Source organism: Mchenga conophoros, linkage group LG12, assembly GCF_057382185.1.
Source record: "Mchenga conophoros isolate Kocher_MC1m ecotype Shallow Benthic linkage group LG12, M_conophoros_male_GT1.1, whole genome shotgun sequence".
Taxonomy (NCBI): domain Eukaryota; kingdom Metazoa; phylum Chordata; class Actinopteri; order Cichliformes; family Cichlidae; genus Mchenga; species Mchenga conophoros.
This window is the reverse complement of record NC_140537.1, coordinates 27,959,928-27,987,853: the sequence shown is the minus strand read 5'-3', so window position 1 is coordinate 27,987,853 and position 27,926 is coordinate 27,959,928. Positions and strand designations below refer to the sequence as shown.

The window sequence follows — 27,926 nt, the reverse complement described above, 5'->3', positions numbered from 1 at the left end:
ATAGTGGCCCTCAGCCACATCTTAGACAGACACATAATGAGAATGTGTTATCGTTTCCCTCTGTTATTGTTAAAGATGTCTGGAGGCAAAATTTACTTTTGTGGAAATGTGCTTTATAACCAAAGGTCATGGAATAATCGCATGTTAGAAAGCAAGTGCAGAGGTCAGGAAGGGTACACAAGAGGAATCTGGAGCAAAGTTCTTTAATGGTTCTGATTTATGAATTGATTAAGCCTGGTGAAGTGTAGCAAGCTTCCCAGTAGTTGGGCCATGGGGCAATAAATGAGCTCAAAGCAGTGAGTAGCACAGCTGTTTTTCAAAACATGAAGAAGGGGAAGTGTTTATTTGGACAGTTGTGTCAAATAATGAAGGAGAATTTAATATAATGCTTTAATCACTGGCCAGGGGGAGTCTGAAACGTGTGTGAAGGCCTCAGTGTCTGTAACAGTCAGATGTCCACCACACCCAGTCTGTCAGACACTCACAGAGTTTTCCAAATATCTGCTACTGGGACAATGACTTTGCAATTTGCCTGTACCCAGCTTAAGTAAACACAGTAGTTCCTTAAATATTTTCCTCTTTAAAAACTTGCTCGATAAACCAACGTTGGGTCTACAAAAGCGATGAAACTGTGTTACATGTCAAACTTTAGCATTCAACAGTTGCTACCGCGGCTGGTGTCATATTGCCAGCTAGTCTTCAAACTGATTGTCCGGTTTGTCTCCCTTAGGGTTCCATCGACTAGTCGCTACACTGTTTAAAGTTAAAAATCTATATATCATAATAACCGCAAACAACCGAGCAGTACCTTACCTGTCCGTACCTTTGAATGCTATTAATCCACCGGAGCGTTTCGTCTCTCTCTGCTGTCCCAGCCCAGGAAGGGAGACCCGGAAACCGCTTCCCTGAGTCCGCCCTCGTCCCAGTGTCTTTTCGTTACCCACGGCTACCGTACAGCGCCACTGACGCCATTTCGGCTCAATTGCTAGAAAGGCGTAAGTAGGAATGTATCATTAGGCAGAACCAATATGGTTACTTCAGCGGAACAGTTTCTTTGGTACTTTACCTTGTAACGGTTTTTCTTTCTGCCGTGGAAACCGTTAAATATACAACTCTGCGATAGAAGTTGTGACTATCTTATTAAAAATGTTATAATGTTTCCCAAGAATCCGCCGAATTATGTAATCTTATGTTAACGATGAGAGAATCGCTTAATTTATCTCAAAGTGGGTAAATTCTGTTAAACAAAAAAAAGCTAAACAAAGTTACAGGCTAACAAAATAAGTAGAACTCAAAAAATAAAATTCAATACGAGAAAAGAAATATCTCAATAAAGTAAAAAAACAAACAAAACGAATTTGAAATAAAAGTAAATTAAATACAATAAAGCAAAAATAAGAATCTATTCAAATAGATAATTTTTTTTAGCATTTAAATTTGGAATTAAATTGACATTTTTAATTTTTAATTTTACTTTATTATACAATAAAGTAAAACAGGAAAATAGATGTAAATATGACTTAGAAAATGTAGGGGGAAAAGCACAGCAAATATTAAATGGCATTAAAAATCATTAAAATGAAGTGCACAGTGCAGTGCAAAAAACTGACATTAAAAGATAAAGAAGTATGGTTTTTGCTATGTTTGTGATGGTTTTTGCATAAGAAAGTAGGCTATTGTCTATATCAGGGATGTCACACTCATTTTACATCGTGGGCCACATAATTCGATTCTAAGTGAAAGAACAAGAACTTTTCTTTCAGTTAATTGTTTATCTTCTTTTTTTTTTTTTTTTTTTTTTTTTTTTTGGCCTGTCCCGTTTGGCTCTTTTGCCATCAGAATTGTTGTCTAAAGGCAAAGAAAGATGCCCAGCGGATTTACTTTACCAAACTGACCATCCCAGCCTTGCCGTAATGGTCCATTTGATTCACCTTTTATTGTTTATTTTATTTTCACTTACTGAATACGGGACAGACTTGACTGGGGGAAAGAAGGGGAGAAAGAAAGAGGGAAAGAGAAACAGCTGAGAAGAGGGACGGGGGAGAAGGGCAAAAGACAAAAACCAACAGAACGGGCAGAGAAAAAAAATGCATATATCAATCACCTGGATCACCTGCTGAGAAAGAAAAAAGAAAGCAAGCAGAAGAGAACAAGAGTAATAGAATAAACAACATCACAATGATATATGGGAATATGACAGTAAATACTAAATGTTAAACATTATTGTGCAGCACATAAGATCAACAGAACACAGTGTGCTTTGAGGTAGGAGCCAAAAAGGGTGTAGTTTGTGGGTGTGATCACCCGTGTGTACACCTGTGAGCATGGACGCGCTTGTTTTTTGTTTTTTAAAAGGTTCCTTCATGTAATAATCTGCTAGAGGGTGTGGGGGGGGGGCACAGCCCCGTCCTCCAGGGCATGAAGCAGGTGTGGATGAGATCAAACTCCAGACATCCAGAGGCCCCCAGAACACAAGAGACCAAGGAAGACCAACAGAGGGGCAGCTGCGCCACTGTCCCAGTAAGAGCTGAGGAGAGTCCCAGATGAGGGCTCACTCAGCAGCCGCGGAGCAGAAGCCAGGGGGAGTTGCAGTGACGCGCCCGTGAGCTCCGCCGGCAGCCAGCTGCGCCTGAGTGACCGAGCCCCAGGCCGAGAGGCCGGGGGCACCCCACCTCCGAAGTGGCCCGAGCGAGCCCCAGGCTCCAGGCCCCGATAAGCGGCCGCCAAGGAGTGAGCCGGTGTGTACCTGGACGCCCATCCCCGGACACAAAGAACCACCAACGCACCGATGTCTGAGGGGGTCCGCCACTGGCAGGGGAAGTGGTGGTAGGGGGAGATAGGCCTCCAAACCTTGGAGGGCCTGAGATGTCCCCAGAGAGGTGGCGCCTGACACCCAACCTGACATATAGACACAGACATACAGGCACACACAGATACAAACATCCATTCCCACCCTCATGCTCTCATATGCACTTACTCCACACTCAACCAACGTGGAGACAGACATAAAGAGACGTTGTACACACGATCACACTCCCCAAGCGTACTCTACAAACCGGGTCTAGGTGCCCCCGCCCCTGGAGGGGGGAACTGCACCCAGACCCAGGTGGTGTTTCCCTTTTCCCTGCGGTGGGGGGAGGCAGACCGCCCCGACTCCGCAGCAGCAGGAAGGCTCCACACTCTAGACCGCAGTCGGACGGCCAACTCCTCCTCCTAGTCCTAGCCCCCCTGCTCCAGCAGGTCGCAGAGAATGGGGGTGAGTTAATTGTTTATCTATTACTTAATTACTTTGGTCTTGTATGAATGGCTATGAGGGAGTTCTTTATCAGGAAGAAAAGCTATAAAACTTGTGAAAATAAAATGAAAAATAAAAATCCTAAATTGACGTCACTCTTCATATTTTCAGAAGTCATCCAGTGGGTCCCTGGGCCTACCTACAGTGTTGTAACACATTTACTAATGATTTTGATTTGTATTCATTTGGCCTTTTAAAAAAAATAAAGTACTTCTCTACTTGTTGTATTTGTTATTTAAAATCCCTCAGCCAAGACAATTCTTTCACTGAGAGTTATATTTTGGTAGTACCACCTTAAGCAGATTAAAAGTTCTCCCAAGTTCAAATCAAGCCTGCTACACTGAACATATCCTGGAGTAAAATTCCACTTTGTGCTGGTAGGACTGTATGAATCCTGTGAGGTTTTTAGAATTTGAAATCTGCCTGCACCACCAAGGGCACTTGATAGGAAAAGTCAACTCATTGCAGTCATTGGGCGCAAACCCTCCAGTCCAAACACTAAACGTATAAAATTAGCTGTAGATAGTTTATGAACTTAAAATAATCTATTTAAAAGTGCAAGTTGACTGCAAACGATTGACTGAAGATGAAGGTGAAATTAAGAAAAAGCAACAGCAATAAAGAAAAGCATTAAAAAAAACTCTTGTTGTACTTGTACTTCAAAGATAAGTGGACATATTTAAAAGTCAGATTTGTACTTCTTTTCTGACTAATGGGTTAGACAAATATAATATTCCTATGAGAATAGGTGTGAAATGATAATTATACCCAACAGACAAGTTGCATTATCCTCCATGTCTGAAGAATCAATAGCAAGTGCCGTGATACATCACACCACTGCACTTCAGCTGTTCCACAACGTTAACGCGCACACAGAGGTCTGCCATAAAATCTCTTCACCCCTCTCCCGCCCCCTCTATTCATTGTAAATAACTGTTCAAACGCACAATGCGCTCTGGACCGCTTTATTCAGTCGGTCAACTTCCCTGCGCTTTCATTGGTCCCTTGAGGATGCGGACGCAGCGGATTGGAGGAAAGTTTCTCTCCGAGTCCACACACCCCACCTCACAGATATTCGTGGTCCGGTGCGACTGTGATTCCAGTTGTTTTCACATCCCCTCGCTAACAAAGAGACTGGGAGCTGCTGCCTTACATCTCTGCGTAAACGTAACGAGTGATGCGAGACTAACGACTCACCCTCCTGTATCGAGTTGAGAAGGAAGAAGACAAAAGCAAAAACAGCACTTTGCTTTCAAGGAGAAAAACAAGCGGAGAGTTTAAGCACCTTCACGCGGACCTGACTGAACATAACAAGAGAGAAAATGGTGTCGGCCGGACTGGAGATTTTGGGACTTTCCATGTGCGTAATTGGCTCGCTCCTGGTGATGGTTGCGTGCGGGTTACCTATGTGGAAGGTGACGGCTTTCATCGAAGCCAACATCGTGGTGGCTCAAACGCTCTGGGACGGCTTGTGGATGTCGTGTGTGGTGCAGAGCACGGGGCAGATGCAGTGCAAGGTGCACGACTCCGTCCTCGCTCTCTCCCACGACCTGCAGGCGGCCAGAGCGCTCACCATAATCTCCTCCGTGATGGGAGTGCTGGGTCTCATGGTTGTGATTGCGGGGGCACAGTGCACCAACTGTATCCGCACTGAGTACATCAAAGCTCGGGTGGTGAACGCCGGTGGGGTGATCTACATCCTCAGTGGCCTGTTTGTACTCGTGCCCCTTTGCTGGATGGCAAACAACATTATATCGGACTTTTACAACCCGCAGGTGCCTGCATCCAAGAAGAGGGAGATCGGCGCTGCGCTCTACATCGGCTGGGCGGCCACAGCGCTGCTGCTGATCGGAGGAGCGCTGCTGTGCTGCTCCTGTCCTTCCAGCGGGAACTCGGGATATTCAGTAAAATACGCACAGACCAAAAGAGCCGCCACGCAGAACGGGGACTATGACAAGAGGAATTATGTGTAGCTATGTGGCTCCCAGGAGGTGACGCCTAATAGTGAACCTGCCGCTTTTGAAAAAAACTGTTTTTTACGGACTTTATCTTTGCACCAGCAGTTTGTTTGTTTTTTTCATAAATTTGAACTTTGAAAATCAGTGGAACCACCTCTATTGTTTTTACACTGGCCCTTCAATACGCTCGGACCACGTCCTTTATGTGTCTGTCTACAGGAGATTAAACAAAGACTATCAACTACAGGAGGTAGCTCACGACGTATATAAAAAAAAGAGTATCTTTCTTAGGTACCAGCTTTGTAAATTCTCGAAATTATTAGTATTTTGAATTGTTTACTGCTGTAACTACATGTTGTTGTTGTTTTTTCTTTTATTGAGGAACTCTAGCCACCGAAAAATATAGGCTGTTCTTTTGCCTTGATGTGCATTGTCAGCACAACCTTGTACAGTAACTGAGAATGTTTGCACTCCCACGCGTTCAAAGACCAGTTTCCTTTAGGGGGACAATTGACAACAATGTCAAAGTAAAATGTTGTGTCAAAGCCCTCATAAATCTCAGATAAGCTTTTGTTTTGCTCAGAAGTTAATAGGAGTGGGGTGGCTTTGAGGCTTGCTCTTATTTTGGACCTGTAGATTCTGGAGATTTGGCCTATATGTGACATGAAAATGTGCAACAGATACAGTGTAGGCTACAGTCTCGAGAACCTGCAACTTTTCCCTTCATTGCAGGAAGTCTTTTGTTTTTTCACAATTTCCAGAAATAAACTTTGTTTTCTGTTATTGATGTTTGATGTAATGATTCCATATTCATGTATCTGAAGATGCAATACTGTTTCATTTTATTAAGATTAAACTGAATATATTGTATATAATCCTCATTTGAAGTGTTTTTTTAGTGCTAAAGTTTGAGTTATGATGGTCTGCAGGGGCAGGAGTGCCCTCCATAGCTGTGTGTAAGACTTGCCGTTCCCATCATGAATCCATAAACCAACCCCCACGGCGGGAGAAAGTATTTTGGTTAGCCATAGAAATCCAGATGACAATACCCATTCAGCCAGAGTGGGGCTCTGCTGTTCAACTCACAATACCCCCACCCCCCTTCAGACCACCTCCCCTCCTCATCCGCAGTCAGTGAAAGACGTTCAAATTAAAGCTGTGGAGAAGCTGCTGCAATCGTTGTCCTGCAAGTCACTCCATTCATTCATAAGTCTTCACATCTTCTTCCACCAAGGTGCTAAGATAGGCGGACTCCATGACAAATTGGTATAGAGCAATTAGTTTACTTACTTCACAGGCGAGGAATTTACTCAAAACACTGGGGATTACTTTGGTATATTAAGGTAATGAAGTTACAGTCCTATTTAAACAGTGGAAAAATACACAAGATATTCCAATAACAGCTCTCTGATTTAGAACTGTGACTGGATTACAGAAGCTTATGCATACTTGTTTTGCTGGTGACTTACGAACCTTAGCAGGTCATATGCCCTCTTAAAAGTTCAAAATATGGCCACGCAGAGAGGCTGCATACAGTCAGGATAGAGGGCGATCAGTGGACCTCTAGTAACACACATAAGAAATACTTCATGGTAGATTAAAATTATCATCAGAGACTCAGGGTGCCCACAATTGAGGGTTGAATATGCAGTTAAGAAAACAACAAAGGTTTCACTGAGACTACAGCAAGTTTCCAGCATGTTCAACCATATCACAAGGTCCTCATCTATAGGTTTGATAGAATATTTCCATTTCAAGGTCTACTTACTTGCATTTTCTGAAAGATATGAAAAAAGCACAAGTTCAATAAGAAACTGATAAAAAACTGCTCGTCGATTGGACACAGGAGGGCAGAGTGTTGCAAAGAGAGCGGGGGCTCACACTTGCAAAGGCTCTGTCACGTTTAGTTTTTAGTCTTGATCCCTAGTCCTGATCAACACCTGAGAGTCCCGGTGAGGTGTGCAAAAGTGGGTGCTTCATCATGCAGACTCCCAAAGAGGAAAGCCTAAGCTTTGAATTGGATTCTGGAGCCAGTGCAGTGAGATCGGCAGAGGTGTGATGTGAGGAGCTGAAGGATGGAGGAGCTGGTAAGGAGCTTTGCAGCAGCATTTTGTATGAGTGCTAGACAACCCGAGGAGAAGGCAGTGAGCTGCAGTAGTCAAGGTGAGAGGAAATAAAAGCAGGAATAACAAACTCCATTTCACATTTAGATATAATAGGACTGCATTTGTGAAATTAGTCAACTGTTAACATCAGAATTCAGTGAAAACTCGCCACAAAACGTCACTTCAAGATCTCTGATAGCTGGTTTGAGATCACCAAAATTACTTTTTTCCCAAACGGTAAATGGTACAGCTTTTATTTATTGATGTCAGACTGAATATCTTTGGAATTTAGACTATGAATCCAACAAAATGACCATGTTTTTAATGGCAACCTTTGCTTTTAGTCTAAATAATAAAATGTGAGTAATTTGTAACTTCAATAACTGTTAATCATACTTTCATGTTTACCTATAAATGCACAGGTTATCATAACCTAATCTACTTGTATTAGTTGGAATGTTGTTGCACAGTAAAACATGTTCTACTAGACAGAGTAACATAATCAGGCTAAGACTGGCTGACAGTAAGCGCTCACACTTTGTGGCCTGCATGGGTTTTCCCCACACAAAGACACTCCCGGGAAGCTGCAGCGTGCTCTGCCTCAGTGAGATGTTTTTTTTTTCAGATTGTTAGTTCCACTCATCTTCACAGAGGGTGACAAAGCACAGTGTGTGTGTCTGTCTGCGTGAGTAACGGGTTAAGTGAGTGTATGTATGTGTGAGTATTGAAAGAGCTGGAATGGGGGTGCACATTTAAAAAAGGCCCTCATTTCTCTTAGGAGGGAGGCAAATAGGGCCGGCGACGTCACTCAATGGACGCTCGCCATTGTAACCAGCCAGAACCTGCAGTTGCCTGGCTACGGGAGCCTATAATGTGGTGGTATGGATGAGCCTAATAAAAGGCCTGGCTAGCAGACATTCCAGTAACTATGGACACACACACACACATGCACATACACACACACGCACACACACACAAACATACGCACAGCCTATCCACAGCAGTCTGGAAGATGAAGGAGGGATTTACTTAAAGCCTTTAATGGTCACTGCAAAAATGGCTGAGACAGCAAAAGCATATTTTCTTCATTGTGTTTTATCCAAAGAGCAAATGTTGCCATATGTTTTGAAACATGCACACAAACAAACGGATGACACAGCACACAGAGAACAACTAAACTTGACCTCCGAGTGAGCGAGAGGCCATACAGTTAAGGCCGTGTCAAAAGGCGATCAGATTGATCACTGATTTCAGATTTGTGTCACGAATGAGCGACGTGTGTTTTTTCATGGTTGAGTTAAGAAGTTGACTCTCATGGCTTGAACCTTGACCTCTGGAGCTGGTCACCGGTCAGGCTGCAGATCGGCTCCCTCCACTGATCAGGCATGATCTAATCGAAGCCGAGCCTCAAACTTCGGATCAGGGTCACAACCCTCAGTCTGAGCTCCTCACACCAGCTGATAACGGCTCTTGGAACGATTGGTCACTTTAAAACTTAACATTACAGGACAATGATATTACAAAGCCTCCAAAGCAGCGTAAACGAGTCACGAAACAAGAGAACTGAGTAATGCTTTTACTGACTGAGTAAGACTTGCACCAGAGCCAGCAGGTGCACACAATCTACAGACCTCCCAGCTGGACACAGCTTACTCACAGACAGCAAAGCCAAGAGTCTGCAGGTGGTTAAACGTGGAGGACAAATGTGGCTTTGTACATAGAGTTAAAGACCCCATGAGTCATTTGTTTGAGAAACAATGAGAGAGCTAGATGGAGATGGAGATCAGAAAAAACAAAACAAAACTCCACGTTCTTTCCTCCAGTGTGTCCAGAAAGTTTACAGCTTGACTCACGGCTTTTTGTCAGAGTCCAGTAGCACGACCAGGCTTCCTGTGCAGGGGGACAGCAGAACAGGAAACAGGAACAGGAAGGAACATGGAGGGTGCGGAGAGGAGGAGAAGGAGTAGAAGTGTAATGTGTGTGTGTGTGTTTGTAGATGGAGCCCTGTGGTTTGGGTAAACTACTCCCTAGGCTTCAGTATTCACACAAACACAGGTACAGATAAATGTATGCATTTGCATATGACAACGCTCTGTTTTATGCTAGGTTAGTGGTTTGATGCAATCCTAACATATAATTGCTCATCTGTGGGTTGAGAACAGACATTCCTCAAACATTAAAATATCCATCTGGATTATGTAAAAGTGAAGATGTTAAGTTTGTTTACTTTTTGCGCTTCACAGAACAGCAAAGACATTATCACATGTAAACAAACATCAGGTCAAATCTGGAAAATAGGGATACGTGATTTATCTTTTACCGGGAAAAGGACAAATCCCTTTATCTCTTTACCCCTTGAAAGATAACTAGAAGGAACCCTTGAAATGGTTTTTCCGAACCTAGTGTTTCAGGCCTGCTTATTGAGCAAAAAGACTGGATGTGCATCAGAAGTTAGTTTGGGTGTCTCTCTGCCTATGTAGCTACCTGGAAACTACTAATGGTGGTCAAGTCATGTCTTTATTGGTAAATACTGAGGTGTCGAAGCTCGTCATTAAGGGTACAAGGGAAATTATCAAATGTTGCTTTTATGAGGAGAATAGTTAAAAATAAATTCACCCATTTTTATACTGTAGGGGCTAAGTCCAGCATTTAAAATGAGCATATTGTATTCATTTCCTGCTTCTCTTTTAGACGAGCTTAACATGATTCAGAACTCAAAATAATCCTTTTTTTCTTGCACTGGTGCAGCCCCTGATCTCATCCTCTGCCCAAGACAAACTATTTTAGCTCCTTAATCTTTAAGGCCAGTCTCCCTTTGAGCCAACTTTCTTTTGATTGGCTGCATGTCACAAACAGAAGGTCCTATCAAGAGAACTATGTGCTCAGAGCCACAGCATCATATACCTCAAACAGTTTGCAGAAAAATAACCTGTATGCACGTATATACATACACATGAAAAAGAAAGTTATCACAGGACTCTATGGAGTCAAATCTACTTTGGTTCATTGAGTTTTGCAGGTATTTGTTTTTGCGCAGCTCACTTAAGATGAGCCACAATTTTTCAGTCAGGTTGAAGTCTAGACTTAATTGTATCACCTCAATTCTTTTTATTTTCAGCTGTGCTTTTATTTGGTGCTGTGCTTCGGATCATTCTTCTGTTGCATGACAGTCTGGGCCAAGCATTAGCTGACAGCTGATAGAGCTGATGAGAGGTGAAAAGTCTTCAAGGAAATTTAAAGAAGTCCAGACACTTTTCTTTCCAAGCTCCTTAGACAATGATGATGTGGATGACTGAGAACATTCACAGACATCAGACAGACATCATCACATATGACTTCATGATACTTTAGAATACAGAGGAGTTCACGGTCAGCTCAGTGCTTGCCAGGTGCCCACGGCCAGTGGCTGCAAAACAAGCTCAAATCATCACCCCTTCACCACCATGTTTGATCGTTGGTATGAGGTGTTTGTGCTGTTATGGTTTTCTCCAAATCTGGCACTGTGCATTATGGTCAGACATCTCTACTTGGGTCTCAGCTGTCCAAAGGACATTGTCTTGTGGTTTGTTCAGATGTATTTTGCAAACCCTAGCTGTGCTCTCATGCAAGAGACTTTCTCCTGGCAACCCTTTTAAACCATAGCCTGTTCAGGGTTCTTGTAATCGCACCGTCATGAACATTTATTGTGCTAACTGAAGCTGGCAGGATATGAGCTGAAGCTCTTGGTTTTTTTGCAGTATCTTTGAGCACTCTGTTTAAGTACTTGTATTGATACAAGTACAATGATATTTGACATCCCCAAACTTCTAAAACTTTTAAAATGTATCAAATATCTCAAATATCTGTAAGGAAATGTGTATTTAAAGCCATATAGAGAATTATTTGCCTGAACCGATTTTGCAACTTAAATAAAACATTAAAGATTTTTGTATTTTGCTCAATGTACATTTGATAAAGCTCAGATAAGGTTGTGAAAAACAGATTTAACATGTGTTATTTAATAGGTTGTTAAAATGTTTATCTACGACATAATTCAGGGATAATTCGACCTCCAAATTCTATTGATGCATTTACTTTATTGGTAATATTTAAATCCTTATGTATACATCATGTAAAAACTATGTAGACAGCTCTCCCAATTTAAACAGGAATACTGTGGCATGTTTAAGAAATCAGAAGATGCATTATGTAGGTCCATAAATATCAAATTCTACTGGACGAGAACTTTCAGTAACTATTACCTGCTGGTAAATATATGATAAAGTGAATTATCCTTTCAAATCTGTATTTGCTTGATGTGTTAACAAGCAACAGGTTCATCATATCAATTAAAAATATGTCACAGATTATTCCCACTTACCCCCCGAAAAAGCATCTAAACCTTTAAAACTTTAACCCTTCAAATCTCAATATTTACAAAAAGGCATGCCAAATATTTAATCTCACTTTCCCAAAAATGACACAATATTTAGATTTTCATGTATAATTTAAGACAAGCCAACAACATTTCTACAGCGAGTGTTTTCTTAAAAGTGCAATAAACAGAGAGCACAGGGATGGTTGTATCTCAAAAATATGAGCGGGGAGAAATTCAAACAGGGAGTCTCTACTCCTTCCATGCCAGTCTGGGTGAGATCATGTTTTGGTATATCTTCAAATGGACATTCGAAATACCTGGACACATAAAAACTTCATCGCACACATATACGAGTGGGTAAGATGGATGAGTTAAAGTAGTGAATGGCAGCCCTCTGCTGAGATGAAGAGTGCTGGCAGCATGAGGAATGTCTGGGTGTGATCAGGAGACATTTCTGATTTGGCATGGTTAGCAAAACGTATGTTATGTCACCACCAGCACTGTTTATTACTCCTGTTGCTATAAAGGGCTGCGATACAGGCAGTACTTTAACTTTGGCTTCTATTTGGACTCCCGTTCAAACATAGGATATGGCAATCAGTGGTTTAGTAAACAAACACTATCTAAACCACGTACACAAACAGGATCAGGATTTAGATGCACAAAGTGTATTGTTTCTACACTAATTACATCTTGCAGGAAAACTTGGGACTCTTGAAAAGAAAAAAAAAACCTGAATTTGATATGTGGAAAAATTAAAGGTAGAACAAGGAAACTCATGTTAGTGTGTGTTTTGTTTTTGTCTTTCTCTTCCTGAGCTTTCTGTCTGTGTTCAGGGGACCATAGGTTATTTTGAAGAAAGAAAGTTGTTCTGCTTGTTATCCATTAAAGGGTATCCTGCATGACTGAGCCACCCACCACAGGAAATGGCAAAAAAAAAGACACTCTCATCACACCCGACTGTGTTTGAGCCTGCCCTCCTTCAACTTCCCTTCAGTTTTTCTGCTTGACATCCCAGTGTGCAAACACACAAATGTAACAGGAATGTCATGCCGATTAGGGTTTTCTACGCAATACTTTAAAAAAACATCCTGTGGAAAGCATATTTATACATAAACAGACCTTGTATTAGTGTAGTTATCATAGTTATACTCTAGATTGGTTACATTATTGTCCACAAGTCTTGAGACGTCACTCATTTCTTTATATTTTGCTTGGAAAATGGGTAAAGGTGCATACATAGAAATACAGTATATAAAGCAGAGTTTCAATTCTAACGAGCTTAAAAGTCAATATTAAAAGTATGACCAGCAAGTTCTTTAACACAGCCGGCACTTAGCTATCTGCAGGCTTCTTGAAGGACGTTCAAGGCTCTTCTTCTTTGCCAGCCTTTTCATTCTCTGTCAAGTTGATCCCACACTGCTTTAATAATGTTGAGGTCGAGGCTCCGAGGAGGCCAGTCCACAACTGATAGTGCTCCAGTGTGTGTGTTTTTTATCCAGATGTGCTTTAGTTGCATTGGCAGTGTTTGGGAACATTGCCATACTGAAAAATTAGGCGGTTTCCAATCAGACCCTTTTCAAATAATACTGCGTGGTGGACAAAAAGCAACCTTTTTCTTTCTGCATTCATAAATCCATCAATTTTGACAACATCCACAACTGGCCTCAAAACATGACAGACACTTCATCGTGATTTACAGATGGCTGCAGACACTCATGTTGTGTCTCTCTCTTGACCTCTTCTGTTCACACTGACAGAAATGTGATCCAAAAATTTCAAAATGTCATCACTCCGTAAGGCCTGTTTTCATTGAGATTCAGTCCAGTTCTTGAGTAATTTGGCATTCCTCAACCTTTTCTCCAGCTCCATCTTGCTTAGTTATTCGAATCATTTCTGATGAGGATTCAATAAACAGTAGACTGATCAACTGAAGGCCCAGAAGCACCTCTCAGGCCCTGCGTCATATCTTTGCTGCTAATCTCTTTTGCTTGAAAGCATTTTAAAACAAAAGAGAACAGACCAATTCAGGAAATAACACCGCCAACTGTGAGAGGGTTTGAAGAGGTTAAAGGTCGTAGGGGTTAGGGATCATTAAGGGCAGCTGTGGGCTGACAGGGTGAGACGAAAGCAGCAGAAGCAGTGCAGGAAATAAAGGTTTTAAGGTGATGATATTTGTACTGTTGAGTTTGTGTAAAAAGTTTGCATAGGACTGTGGATCACGATCTGCTCACAGCATGACGGAGAGACTAAGTCTCTGGCTGTCCAGAGGATTGTCAAAGACAGAGAAGGAACAGGAGTAAAAACAGCTGGTGCTCCTTTTTTATGGATTTTGATGAATGTGCAGATTTCTGAGAGTTTATTTAAAGAAAGGACACGAGCAGGTGAAACAAAAGGAACTACTTATGGGATCAACCAGCATGTAAGTAATTAATGAAACGACATTTTGTTGTTCTATAGGTTGTCATTGTTAGAAAGACAAACTACTCAGGTGTGCCGTGGCACTAGATAAAAAGTCTGATTAACCAAAGTAATTAGAGTTTGCTAGGATCAGGAATGCCTATACATGAAGCGGACCAATAAATGAATGGAGAAAGCCAACAAAACCAGAGCCAGTGGTATTTGTGTACATGTCAGCAGATAAGAAAGAAGTATGAGTGCAGAAATGTCAAACACACTAAAAATTGTGCAGTTAGCAATGTTTATGTGTGTTACTGATTGTTACGTCCCTCTGCAGCTTTTAATCGTCTCAGTGTTTTCAGCTGGTGCTAATTGGCCACACCTAGTCAGGTGTGGATAAAAGCATACCTGAGGCAAGCTTTCCGGCAGTGCACTAGTCTTTGCCTTGGTGGCACCAGCCATTTTAGCCAACCTGGTTTTCCATTTTAGGATGAAACCTCTTCTCACCCACACTCTGTTATTCATCTCTGTTTTTATGTTGCGGCTTTTGAGCTGGGTTGTAACACTGATATGTGTATGTAACAGATTATGTGAATTAAAGTTTATTAAAGGATTAGCGAGCCCTTGTTATGGCAAAACTGAAACACTACGCTTAAACATAAAAGTTGTATGGAGTTTTTAAATGTAGATCATAACAGCGTATCATAAAAGTCAGAAAATACTGTATCAGCCCCCCCACCCCTCTCCCACCACCCACATCATTACTCCACCGACATCCCACAAAGCCCCACTAAGCAGCTCAGTCCTGTTGAGGCAACAGGACTGTTTGTGTGAAGCCTTGAAAAATCTCTCTCTGCACATTTACACATTGACTGTATGGTCCTGCCTTTGGGGAGTTGTTTTCCTCAGTGTGTGTGTGTGTGTGTGTCTGGTCTGTAACGTGCCACATTCCTCGTATGCAGAGCAGCGTAAAGGGCAGTGGCCCCACTTCACCAGAGGTGCAAGAGGGGGGTGGTGGAGAGCAAAGTGATTGATGGCTGAGGGGGAGAAGGCCAAAAGGGTGGATGTGCCGCGGGAACATCCAGTGAGCAGATCTCGTTATTTGCAATGTTGTCACGTCTCCATCCTTGTAACAACATATAAATAACAATGTATAAATGTATAACAAACAACAGAGAAAGGTGCTAGCAATTTATAATAAAGCCCATGATGTATTGTGTAATTTCCTGGAAATTACCATCTGGTTTTTCTGAATTAGGGCGCAGTTTACAGCAGCTTCAAATAGTGATTTAGTTGCACAGCAGAACAAGGAGGGTAAAAACAGCAGGTTTCAAAAAGATAGAAGAAACAAATTATACTGTAAATATTTTAGTAACTTTGGGGTATTTTTTTACTTTCTTATAAGGCTTATATTATTGAGTAACCTAACCTGCCCAGCTTACATTGTAATTAAACAAATACATACATATTTAGAGAACTGAATTTTTTGTGCGAATGAAAATCAGAGCAACTGAAATGATTAAAATTAGACAATTTAAATTCAAATATAAGTCATTTTAATTCAATATCAGGTGGCACCAAACATGTTTAATTACAATGCAAAACTATGAGGTCAGGCAACTCAGTGATACACCCCATGCCCCTAAAAGTGCAGTGTAATTACAGTGCAAGAAAAGAGGTGTTGATGGAGGCTACTTGTTAATACAGCCCGGTCCCCAAAACGTACTGTGGAATTATAATGCAACATGAGGATGTTATACTACTTGAAAATATAACACGAGCAGCAAAAATGTGTCTGTAATTACAATGTAATGTAGGACGTTAGGCTACTTTATAATAAAGTCTGCATGTTTTTAATATATCCTGTGTAAATACAATGTAAAATAGGGTGGTTAGACTACTCTATGTTACAATTCATGCCCCTAATAATACTTTGTAATTATTTTTCAAGTTGGGGAGGTTGGGCTACGCAGAAATAAGGTCTTCAAACTTACAATCCTGAGTAATTACAGTGTAAAACTGGAAGGTTAAATTACTCAGTAATACAGCCTGGAACCCTATAAATGCAGTATAATTACAGTGTAACACAGAGAAACCTTCTTTCCTCTAAAACACCTCGAAGTTGATAATTACGGGATATACTTATATGTACTTATAATGTGCCCATTTTCTTCAAAAACAACATTACTTTTCAAAATGTAAATTCAGTTTTTGTGGTTGAATTTCAATGCAGACACGCATCAGGACTGCCTGTAATATGGACATCAAAATAATATATAATTATAATGAGATGGGGGAGTTTATGCTTCCTAATATTATTGTAAAAAAATGATAAAACATACCACAAATTTACAGGCTACTTAAAGATACATCAAATATAATTAGTTTATTTTAAAAAATAAACATACAATGGTTCCTGTCTTCTTCTCATCTTCTACTGCATCTAAAGATAATTATTTTTTGGTAGAAAAAAAATTATAGGTACTCTTACATGGAAATATTTTTGTTCCACTAAAACGTACAGGTCTTCTTTAAACACGTTAATTACCCAGCAATAAAGAAAGAAAGAAAGAAACTCAATGACAGCGGTGGAAGCAGAAAGGCTGCTGAATTTATGATAATTACATCTCTTAAAATAAACTACTCTGCTTCCTCAGTTACAGTTTGTAACATTATTTCTTCTGGATAACATCACTCTGCTGTGACTGTAAACAGTGTCATTATGGATGTAAGTAATTCTCAGCCAGCCTAGGGAAAACAGCATGACTCGCAGATACTGAGTTAAACCAAGGTGATGTGCACGCCCTCCTGACAATACCACTGTTTGCCTTAACATCCTCCACTGCAGCATGTTTCCGGCCCGCTGCTGCCACTCACTCCGGATTTTCCTGCAAAACCACCCAAACTCCCTTCACGCTGAAGTTCATGATCTTATCCTGATCCAGGGGTGATAGGGATCTAAATCACCCTGCTGGGAGCAGCTCAGGCCTTTCCCTTCCAGTGAGTCTCAAGGGCGGCAGCAAGTCCCCACCAGGGGGCCTGGCCTACATTCCCAAGTGTGGGCCAAGGCTGTGCTCTCACCTTTGCCCCACATGAGCGGGCTGAGCTCAGGAGAAGATGTGAAGTTTAGTGGACCTCAATGCTTTAACTGGAAATCATAGAAATACAGTAAGAAGAGTTTTGGTGGAACCACAAGTTGTGCGTCAGCAAAACAAAAGACTGGATTAAGATGAAAAGACTGTTATCGGTTTGGATTCCTTTCTCTACCCCTTTCACTGACCACTGCCAACAGCAAACACTTTGCCAAGTCTTTGTTTCATGATACAAGACTTATGACTTCCTTATAATGCCTGGATTTTTCCAAACTGATCCCAGCAGTTTTGCAGCCCCCTGCCTCCTGCCTGCAGCTGGATGGATAACCTTCCACAAGAGGGTTTTAAAAATGCGGTAATTCCTTCAAATATGAGTGAAGTTTAAATAGCCTAGGAGTGGAAAAGGGTTCCTTAGGTAAAGCCTCAAGTCATGCACCCCAACAAACTCACTAACACTTAATAACAAGCTAATGGTGGTTTCTGCTGACTGTGTGGTGGCAGATCGTGAAAAACTGACCTTATCTACTGCTGATGTTTTCAGGACTTCAACCTGAAGCTTTTCATAATCATTCATATCCAAACTTTAGCTTTTCTGCTAAAGTTTGGATAGCCAGCAGACTTGGGCTGTAACCACAAGTACTGCAGGACGTGCTTGTTGATTCTAGTAATCTGTGAGGTTTGCTACATTCAAAGGATTTATTGGGCTTTTGCATAGCAAGTAATCTAAAATCCACTATATCCACCTTGTAATAAAAAGGTTGCTGGGCATGCAGGTTCTTTTTAATTTGCTCCATCTCCCTCAGAAACCATTTATATGAAAAGATTTAAAAGTGATTAAACTAATACATATTTTAAATACAAAAAGCAGAAATTTCAAATATGAAAACATAAATGTATTCATTAACATTTACTTTTAGAGTTTTTCATTAAATATAATATTGTCCCTGAAACAGTAACTACTGCAGAAAAGGTTCAACTGTGCCGACTCAAGCAACATATGATACGTGACTGCATCAGATGTTAGACATTTAAAAGTGAGTTGCAGCGTTTTTTCAGTTCATTGCGGTTTGTGGCCCTTTGTTTATGCACAGCTCTCACAGGTCTTACTGTGGCAGTTTGAGGTCTGGACTTTAGCCAAACCATTGCAACCTTCATTCTTTGATTTTCAGACATTCTGTTGTACAGTTGCTGCTGTGCTTGGGCTCATTGTGCCGTTTCATGACTCAGTTTGTGCCAAGCTTTAGCTGTTACACAGATGACCTCACATTTGACTTCAGAGTATGCAGGTATACAGAGAAGTTCATGGTTGACTCAGTGCCTGCCAGGTGCCCAGGTCCTGTGGATGCACAATAAGGCCAAATCATCACCCCTCCACCACTGTGCTCGACAGTTGGTACGAGTTGATTGTGCTAATATTATGTTTGGTTGTCTCCCAACATGGCCCTGTGCATGTTTGCAGTACAGCCAAACATCTTCACTTTGCTCTTACCTGTCCAAAGGACATTGTTGCACAAGTCTTTGCAAACCTAAGTCTTCCTGCCATCATTCTTTCCAGAAAGCAGGCTTTCTCCTGCACATCTTTTCAAACAAACCATTCTTGTTCAGTCTTTTTTTAATTGTACTGTCTTGACAATTTTCCTCTTGTTAAAGCTTCTCACCTGGCCATATAACTCATCTCAGACTATTGGGCTTCTCATTCCTGATGTTTTACCTGAATGCTGCAGACCATCAAACTAATACATCTCTGCTTATAAAGGTGTGCACAGTTAGGTATTAAAGTGCATTTGATTAGGGGCACCTGGCTGCTCCTATGGAAGCATTAACAGTAATACAGTAATACGTAAAAAGTTTCACATACGATTTGAAAGTCTTTAAATGTGTAGTTTGAGTTAAATAACCACAAAATACTGCAATAGTAGAATTTGTTATTAGTTGGTACATCTTTTTTTTTTTTTTAACAATAATTGCCGTATTAAAGTTGTCATTATTTCCAGAGTTTCTTACTGTTAAATATTTGCCTGCGCTTTATTCTGACACAAACATTTTGCTTTTTTTTTAAAAAACTCTTGTTTCCTCTGTTTATGCAGTGTACAAACTCACCCAACTGTTGTAATATAACAAACTCTTATTAATATTAAAAATAAATAATGCAATGTACTGTCTGTTGACAGTCAAGTGAAAGTAAATGCTTCTTTCACTGAGAAGTGAGCATAAATAGCCCGAGTCCTTGTATGTGTACTTGAACGTTAAAGCTGATTCTAAATACCAATATACCCGTCAGTCTCTGTATATACTACAACTACAATATGGCAACTAAGGACACCTTTATGGGTTCTCATTTAAAATTATGCCTTGAGTTATTTAAAGCATGACTCGCAGATACTGAGTTAAACCAAGGTGATGTGCACGCCCTCCTGACAATACCACTGTTTACCTTAACATCCTCCACTGCAGCAAATATGAGACTAAAAACTATTTTGGTATTCAAAACTGCCATTCTGCAAAATTTACACAAAAACTTACCTCACGTAATTTTTTTGTTTATCTTCTCAGGAAAAAGAAAGCAAAGCCGGCCAGGCTTTGAGATAAACAGCTGACTTCTCTCAGGCCGCAGTGAAGCCAAGACATGCTAAAAGTTCAACAAATGACACGTGAAGAATGTGGGATTTTCTGGTCATACATTAGATAAGGTAAAAAATATTAAATACTGCAAGAGTATAAAAAAAAAAAGAAGTTAATAATGCCTGATCATATAAAAATAAAAAAAGGCATAAAAATCAACGCGTCTCCATTCTATAAAATGATTTATTAAACATGTTTAAAATGTGAATGACTTAAAACTTCTCACATTCAGGAATAAAAGACAAATTTAAAACAACACATTTACAAAAACACTGTACAATATACACATAAAAACCACTTAAAACCTTAAAAAACAAAACCAAGGATAAAGTTCTGGTGCTGGTGACATTTTACACGCCTGACACATGTGACCAGCAGCTGATCTGTCGCCCTGGGAGAGCTTCAGTTTCTCATGAAAGGAGAGTGATGAGCGCATCCAGAAACTTGCTCCTGTCTTCAGTCTTCAGTTCAATTACTGCAGAAAGAAAAACACAGATAAGAAAGAAAAACATGCCAACAGGACAAATCATCCAGCAGCGGTCTGACATCCCGGGAGGAGTTTTTTTGCTTGCGATTTTTAAAATGATGGTGAACTGGATAAATATTTTAGATGGGAATGAGCAGAATATTCTAAAATATTCTTTCACACATGAGACATGACAGATTAAACTAAAAATCCTGAGTAACAGCATCACAACTGAAAGTTTGGGTGAGAATGGCAAGACAAACAGACTGCACATTAAACAAAGACTAGGCTGCCACCTAGTGGCCACATTGCAGACATGCAAGAGCAAATTCACTGACTGTCTGCACAGCAGCAAAAAAACCAAACAAACAACACTTTACTGTGTCTTACTTGAAGTGTCGAAGTGGTCGTGAAGAGTCCTGGAGCTCGTGCTCTCTGCAGCTTTCTCAAATGCACGACCAAAGAAACTAAAAGGGCAAAAACAAACGCAGAGGAGGAAATGAGGCAATATTGTTGTATACTGGTAGAAAAATGTGAAAAGGAAATAAATTAGAGCCACTAGTTGTTATTTGAGTCCCACTGTGTCATGCTCTGAACTGGAAAATATTCACGCCTTTATTTAATTGTGTCTGAAATATTATAATTCAGCATTTGCTCGTCTTAACAGAACCTGGAACGTCTGCAGGTTGTTCAGAACGCTGCTGCAAGGCTTCTAACTTATAACTCTTCTCACATATCACATACACAGGCTCACCATTAACCTCAGAGACCACTTGAAGACTCTGGTTTTGACTTTTAGAGCATTGCATGGACAAAAATCAGCTCACATTGGTAAACTTTTATATCCGTACATCTCCAGCAGGCTCTGAGTTGTTGAGATTAGGTCCTGCCGAGATTTGTGGACTCTGATCTCTTTCAAAAAGCAGCTAATCAGGTTAACCAGAGATGCAGGTTGAGAAGGAGAGAAATCATAAACTGAGAAACTTACTTCTTCTTGTCGGACGTCTCAGACTCTGGTGGGATTCCCACAACAATGACAGTTCCCTTCTCCACATCCTTGGGGGCAGCCATGACGAGCGGGAGCAGTTTGCAGCGTTTATTTCTCGTCTAATTGGCCAAGACACCGTGAGTGAAAGAGCAGAGAGACTTGAATAACTATGATTTCAGTGAACCTCCGTCTACATTGTGAATCAGTCCCGATAGCGTTCAGACACTCACCGAATGGACAAAAGCCTTCAGGAGGTACTTGCAGAGCAGCGTTAGCGCCATGGGCTTGGAGAACAGCTTCACGTCAGGTGTTCCCTACAAAGAGAGGATGTGAATAGGATATATGGCTAAATAAAATTGAAAGCATGCACATCTCAGGCATCCAAACACTCGCACCTCCATGAGGTAGCAGTAGAGGAAGGGTCCCTGCGACAGGATGAGGTTGGTGCAGATGCAGCTGGCGACCGTTTGCTGGATGGCAATCAGCTTCTTCTTCGCTAGCTCAATACCCGAATGCAGACGATCGATGTTGCTCCTGCACAGAGAAAACAAAAGAAAAAAAAAAGACGACATTTTTAAAGGAAATGTGAGCAAATTAAGTCTTTGAAGAGTGAACTTAGTTTCCTTTGCACACCTAGAAAGGGCATCGAGAGCCTTGATGAAGTTGTCAGTCTCGCTGTCGTCTTTCTCAGCACTCTCCAGCAAGGCAGCAGTAGCGTGCACCATGTCGCTGGCCAGGAAGCGGTTCTTAAAGCCGAAGTGAACGCCAAACGTCTGGATGCGGATGTCCTTCATACTGATGAAGAGGAGAAATGGGAGTAGAACAGGGAAAAGCAGACTGGATGAGCAGTCAGTGGTTGCCATTCAAATACATACCCGTATTTATTGGAGGACTCCTCAATGACGTCCCTCAGGTTTTCTTTGATCGACATATCCATGGAGTTAAATTTCTGACGCACTTGTTTCAGCGGCAGTCTGTAACACAAATTTTATTTCAAACAAATTCCGGCTCAACAAAAAGAGGAAGTTTGTTAAGACACAAAGCATGGATTAGAAAGCACTTTACCCCATGTCTGCTAAAAACTCCTGGAGTTTCTTTTGGCCATTTAAGGTCCAGAGCTTGAAGCTGCAGGAAGTGTAGCAGGAATTATAAATGCTCTCATACAGAGACCAGTGCTGGTAAAGGGTAAGACGAAGACTGAAGAGACAGTTAAGGCTCTGACTTTCAGTAATTTTTAGCAATTGTGTGGCAGAAATCAGGTGGAACATAAAGATCTGTAAAAGGCAACAAGGCAGATGAGTTAAGGATACTCGTATTCAAAGGAGATCCTCATACAGTCGATCGAGAGCGAGTTCTCCTCATCCTCGTTTCGGTGGTTATGTCGGGAAACGTGTCGCTGCATAGTGGCGATGTCGGTTACATACTTCATACTAAAAAAGAAAAAAAAGAAGCGAGGCAGACAAAAATAATAATAACTCAGCAGAAATATAAAAGAAAAAAAAGAGAGATCAGTTTACACAAAGGTTCCTTGTATTTATATTTCAGACAGAACCCAAAGTGCAATGACTGGTAAATCTTTGAAATATTATATTTGAACAGTAAGGGTTAAAGGTGAAGTGGAAACCTGTGGTCTGAACCGTCACAATTTAAACCTCTTTTTGGATGCAGGTCACCAGCACAGTTCAGCATGAGGGGTGCAACACTGCTCATGATATAGCCAAGTGACATATCTGTGATATCCATTATTCCCGAACAACACATCCTTCAGCTGAGGCATCATCATCCCCATTTCAGTAAGTCAGTGCTCAAGCACATTCTGCACGAGCATGGCTCCATCGCTAACGAGTCCATGTGCTGAACTTGTCTGCTTCCAGTCCAATAATATCTCCAGGAGGGCCAATTTGTTAAGCAACTGATTTCTTTTTTTTATATATCAAGTAAGACAAGGAAAGCAATTTTCATGAGAATCTGCTGATGTTTTTTTTTTTTTTTTAACTTTAATATATTAAACTCAAACTGAGTCACGACACTCAAAGTGCACAGCATTGGGTCAAAATTTGGCACCTTATTTCGAGCCCTCATAACATCACAGGCGCAGAACTATGTGAAATTTTCAGACCTGAAATGCTTTAAAAAAAATAAATAAAAAAATAAAATAAATAAATAAATAATTTAAAAAATATATAAAAAAATTTTTTTATGTCCACAAAAAAGCACAGAAGGAATCTCGTACAGAGACAAAATATGGATAAAAAAGAGATCTTCTCCAGGGATGTCAAACTCATTTTACATCACAGGCCACAAACAGCTTACTTTGATTTTAAATGGACCTCACCAGCTAAAATTCCCCTTTGTGTCAGTGTAAAGAAATGTAACTCCACATTCAATCATTGCAATATCTCAGTGTAAGAAAATTTGTGCAATTTCAACAGTACGGCTCAGCTTTTTCTACACCCCTGATATAAAAGCCACCTGTCTCACATGGTGACACGATCCTTGTTTAGCCTTTTTGAAGTTTTGTCAGCTTGACAGACAAATTGGTGCAGTTTTGTCTTTGGGATTATGTTATATCCCACAACACCTAAACAGCTTAAAATTGGTTCTGGACAAAAACGACATTTTGGCTTCAGATTTTTATAACTGGAGTGGATGGTGTAAAGGAGCTTAAAAGTCAGTTTTACCCAGAAAAAAATGAGTTATGAGTGAGCTGGAAAAGAAAAGCCCCAAGAAGTATCAACCTTATGTAATTTGCAAGCCAGTAAGTCTCAAAATTTCCATAGTACAAGATGAAAACTTTGCATGCTTTCATTAAAAATAAATAAATAAATACTCTCAGATTTTGACTGATTTAAGGTTTTAAATGGTTTGACAGCAACTGCTTTCAGCTTTTATTTACATTTTTCAGTGTCCTGAGCTTTTGGGAAATTGGTTTATAATTGTTTTGATAATAGTTTTGTAAAACTGAGGGCATCCTTACTTTGTGATTTTATCATGAACCCACTGGTCTGTCAGCCCGATGATGGCCCACCTGCAAAGAAGAAGCAGTGCACATCTAACAGACCGTATAAACTGTATTTCAAGATTGTTTGCCATGAAAGATCTCCTCAGAAAGCTCACCACAGCATATCCTTGGTATCTTTAGTCAAAACCCACGCAAGCTCAAAAAACATCATCGCAGCCTGACAGGAAAACAAATTAAAATTCAGGAGTTCATTCAGAAATTCAGGTAACATTAATGTTCTTATATTACTTATGTGAGGTTGTCAAAACTCACCGAGGTGCCGTGATATTCATACTGCTCATAGTCAAACAGGATTTCCCTCCTGTGAAATTAATGAAAGGTAAGCATGCATTCAACTGTTGTGCTGTGCACAGAAAGAACCAAACAACTAAGTAAAAACACTTCACCTTCGAGCCTCCCACTCCCTCTTGGCTCGCTGCCTTTCAATTCTCCTTTCGACAGCCCCCTGCAAACACAGGACCACAGCCCCAATGTAATAGCCTTTACAGTTCACGCTACCAGTTCATCCCTGCGGGCAGCACCGACTCAGTTTAATACGTACCTCATCAAATCTTCTGCGTTTCCCAGACGGCTCTGAGCCTTCATCGCTCTCATTTCCAGAGTCTTCTCCTTCCTCATCTTCATCTCGAAAGATATCGTCATACGACGGCACGCTGAGGTCGTCATCCTGTTTGATGAGCAGCTTAATCTGTTGAGCAGAAGACAGAGAGTTAATGTAACGCTCACTTCCACAAACAAGTGGGAGTATTGTTAAGGGAGTATTGTCCTCCACAGGACAAGACTCAGCAGTCCATCTGCATCTTAAGGATAAAGGACACTCTTTCGAGGATGCCAATGTTCACATTTTGGACAGAGAGGACAGATGGTTTGAAAGAGGAGTAAAAGAAGCCATCTATGTCCACTGTGAGCGACCATCTTTGAACAGAGGCGGGGGTTTACGACACCAACTCTCTGCCATCTATAATCCAGTTTTGAGATCCCTTCCCAGACGCCTTAACGCCCACTCACATCCTGGGCCATCTGACCTCAGGAATTCGCATGATAAGGTGGGGCCAGGTTTCACAGTGAACACACCCGAAACTCTGGCTGATTGGGACCCACGCCCAGTTTCCCACCTTGGCTCAGGCGATTAGAGGATCATCAGGGGGTCCTTTTGTCCCTCTGTGGGGGGTCACTCCCACTAGGTTTATATCTGGGACTCTCCACCATTTGACCTTAGAACTGAAGAAGCTTCTCGGATGAGAGGTGAAACGTCTTCAAGCAACTTAAAGAAGTCCAGACGCTTTTCTTTGCAAGCTCCTTTGACTACGATGACCTGGATGACTGAGAACCTTCACAGAGTATTGTTAATCTTGAACTTCAGGTGCAAATGGATCATTGTTTACAGTGAAATGCATAAAGATAATGAACTATTTGATGTTTTGTACCAGATTGCAAATACAGTACAGCACAATAGCACAAGAGTACTTCCATCTGTAGTTCTGATGGGCAAAAAGGAGACTTTATCTACATATTTAAAGGCCCCTACGCTAACTTTGCCCGCTGGACATTATCAGTCACAGAAATTTAAAAAAATCTTATACCTAACTAGCTAGGCACTTCACCGGCATGCTGGAGAGAATGTGGAGCAAAGATGGTCGATTCATGTATTTTGGACTTATTTTAACAACAAGTATTTCAAAAGTTTTGGACTTTGATGCTTGTAAAGGTTTTACAATTTTTTATCTTGCCTATTCCCCTGTGGACTAAGCAATGGTGACAAACACCTGAAGAGCCTGGCTCTACAGGCAAACTAGTGGTTAATATTGTTAAACACACACATACCGGTGGACAGATTATACACAGTGCCAAATAGAATTGGAGGAAATGTGTGTGTTGTTATTTGGCTCTTGAGACAAACTGATGAGACTGATGATGTGAGAAGATGTTTTTTTAAATTCACATATACAGAACTGTTTTTCCCCCCCCCTTCTGCTTTAAAATAATGCATCAACTTGGCCCTTCTTTTTTCTTACACTCCAAACGTCTCCACTATCATGCTCCCTATCATGGTCATCGTGGTTCGAAACCTCATTTTTACATCCCCTTTAGCTGTAGGGTCCGCATCCTCATCAAACTTCTGCCACTGAGCTGAGTCTTACAGGCCTGACTCCATCTGATCCTTCTCTTCTCAGACTTCATGCCTTGAGTGAATCCCTGTGCTACTCTGAGGCTCTGTGGGGTAGACCCTAGCCTGTGAACCTATGTGAACTTATTAGTGGGGATATAGCCCGAATTAGCAAACCATTGCACATCACCTGGGTATCATTGTAGACATTGACCACATCTACAGGCCGGTGAGTGTCACAGATGAAGAAGATGGAGTCATCATCTGGCTGCAGCATCTCAAGGAGGTCAACATTTGCTCCGCAGTTGATGAGAACAAAGTATCGAAACTGCAGCACAAAAATCAGTCAACACAATATATAAGGTTCAGTGTTTACTGTCATATATTCATGTGCAGGCTCAGAGTAGTGTACTACAAAGCTTTCCACTTCAGGTTCTCAAGCAGAAACGCATAAAAAAGCAAAGGTTTCCATGGTGATCTCAAAAAGCTAAAAGCACCTTCATACTGGCTTGAAATAACGTGTTAACGTCAATCTCGCTTTACAGCACAGCCTTCTGGTCTTATTTAAGTATACCTGCTCTTTGTGTTCAAGGAAGGCAGTGCCAAGGTCCTGCCAGCCTGTAACTGGCACAAGTGTATACTGGATCTGGTCACAGTGAAACAAGGCCTAGTGAAGACACAAACAGTCAGTGTTTACATCAGCTTATAATTACTCTGAACACAGTAAAAGTCAAAAAAGCTCCATAAACCGCAACAGCACTTACTGAAACCTACTGTCAGTACTTTTAAATATTCCCAGTTAATGCATGAACAGATGGTAACCTCCCCATTATGACAGTACGGTTGGGTGTCCGAAAGTCCATAATAACTGGAAGTATTTAATCAGCATGCTCTCTGTTTACCCTCTACAATGACCTTAGTTTAAGAGCGCAAATGTTCGTCATCATGCACAAAAGCCACTAGAACAAGAGAGGCAAAACAACAGTGGAAAAACAGTCAAAAACTGTGCACGCAAAGGCTACAGGAGCTGCCGCTTGCTAACATTTTATTGTCTTACCTGCAGTATTTTACAGGCGCAGAGAGCGTCAATGTCTGGTGCCACCAGGAGCACGACTCTCTGTAAGTAGCACGAGAAGGTTTATAATGTAAGCGATTTCAGTTTGCGATTTCAGTTTGCGATTTCAGATGTTAAGTTTCCTAGCTGCTAGGCAATGTTGGCTAATGTTAGAGTTAGCCTTACCTGGTTGGCGACAACTTCATAAAAATCCTTTCTTATGTCCGCGATGAACATTTTCAGAGAAGTCAGTCGATTAAAACTATTAAAATAAGACGAGCCTAATCGAATCACCCTGAGGTGGCATAAACTGCGGGTTATTTTGGCTTGCTGTCAGGCTCGGAGCTTTGACAATACACACACAGCGATGCCGCTCTGTTCCCTGTTGGAAATGTGGCGCCAAATCTACACGTCACTCCCGACCAATCAGATAGAAGAAAATCAGCAACGTCAACGCTGG

At 41.1% G+C, this 27,926-nt stretch overlaps 3 protein-coding genes across 3 annotated transcripts in view; 1 reads left to right on the top strand and 2 right to left on the bottom strand.

Moving 5' to 3' along the window:
• The window catches only part of LOC146562800 (septin-2), a 29,745-nt gene extending 28,476 nt beyond the window's left edge, over positions 1 to 1,269 (bottom strand). Inside the window, exons 1-2 of the mRNA XM_085294992.1 lie at positions 1,067 to 1,269; positions 814 to 985 (exon numbers count right to left, since the gene is read on the bottom strand). The gene's annotated coding sequence lies outside the window, so the exon portion shown is untranslated. The remainder of the gene's footprint in view (positions 1 to 813; positions 986 to 1,066) is intronic.
• Positions 1,270 to 4,341: 3,072 nt separating this feature from the next.
• cldn5a (claudin 5a) lies at positions 4,342 to 6,128 on the top strand. The gene has a single exon (XM_085294991.1). The coding sequence runs from the start codon at positions 4,618 to 4,620 to the stop codon at positions 5,266 to 5,268; it is 651 nt and encodes a 216-aa protein (XP_085151117.1). The 5' UTR covers positions 4,342 to 4,617; the 3' UTR covers positions 5,269 to 6,128.
• A 13,666-nt stretch (positions 6,129 to 19,794) lies between these two features.
• Positions 19,795 to 27,878, bottom strand: cdc45 (CDC45 cell division cycle 45 homolog (S. cerevisiae)). Its single transcript, XM_085294989.1, has 18 exons — positions 27,653 to 27,878; positions 27,470 to 27,529; positions 26,987 to 27,079; positions 26,603 to 26,740; positions 24,847 to 24,993; positions 24,692 to 24,750; positions 24,558 to 24,606; positions 24,401 to 24,462; positions 24,261 to 24,311; positions 22,594 to 22,713; positions 22,349 to 22,480; positions 22,159 to 22,257; positions 21,917 to 22,078; positions 21,679 to 21,817; positions 21,514 to 21,597; positions 21,284 to 21,402; positions 20,686 to 20,762; positions 19,795 to 20,304 (listed from the first exon to the last, which is right to left on the bottom strand). The coding sequence occupies exons 1-18, from the start codon at positions 27,701 to 27,703 to the stop codon at positions 20,240 to 20,242; spliced, it is 1,707 nt and encodes a 568-aa protein (XP_085151115.1). The 5' UTR covers positions 27,704 to 27,878; the 3' UTR covers positions 19,795 to 20,239.
• Between the last annotated feature and the right edge of the window lie 48 nt (positions 27,879 to 27,926).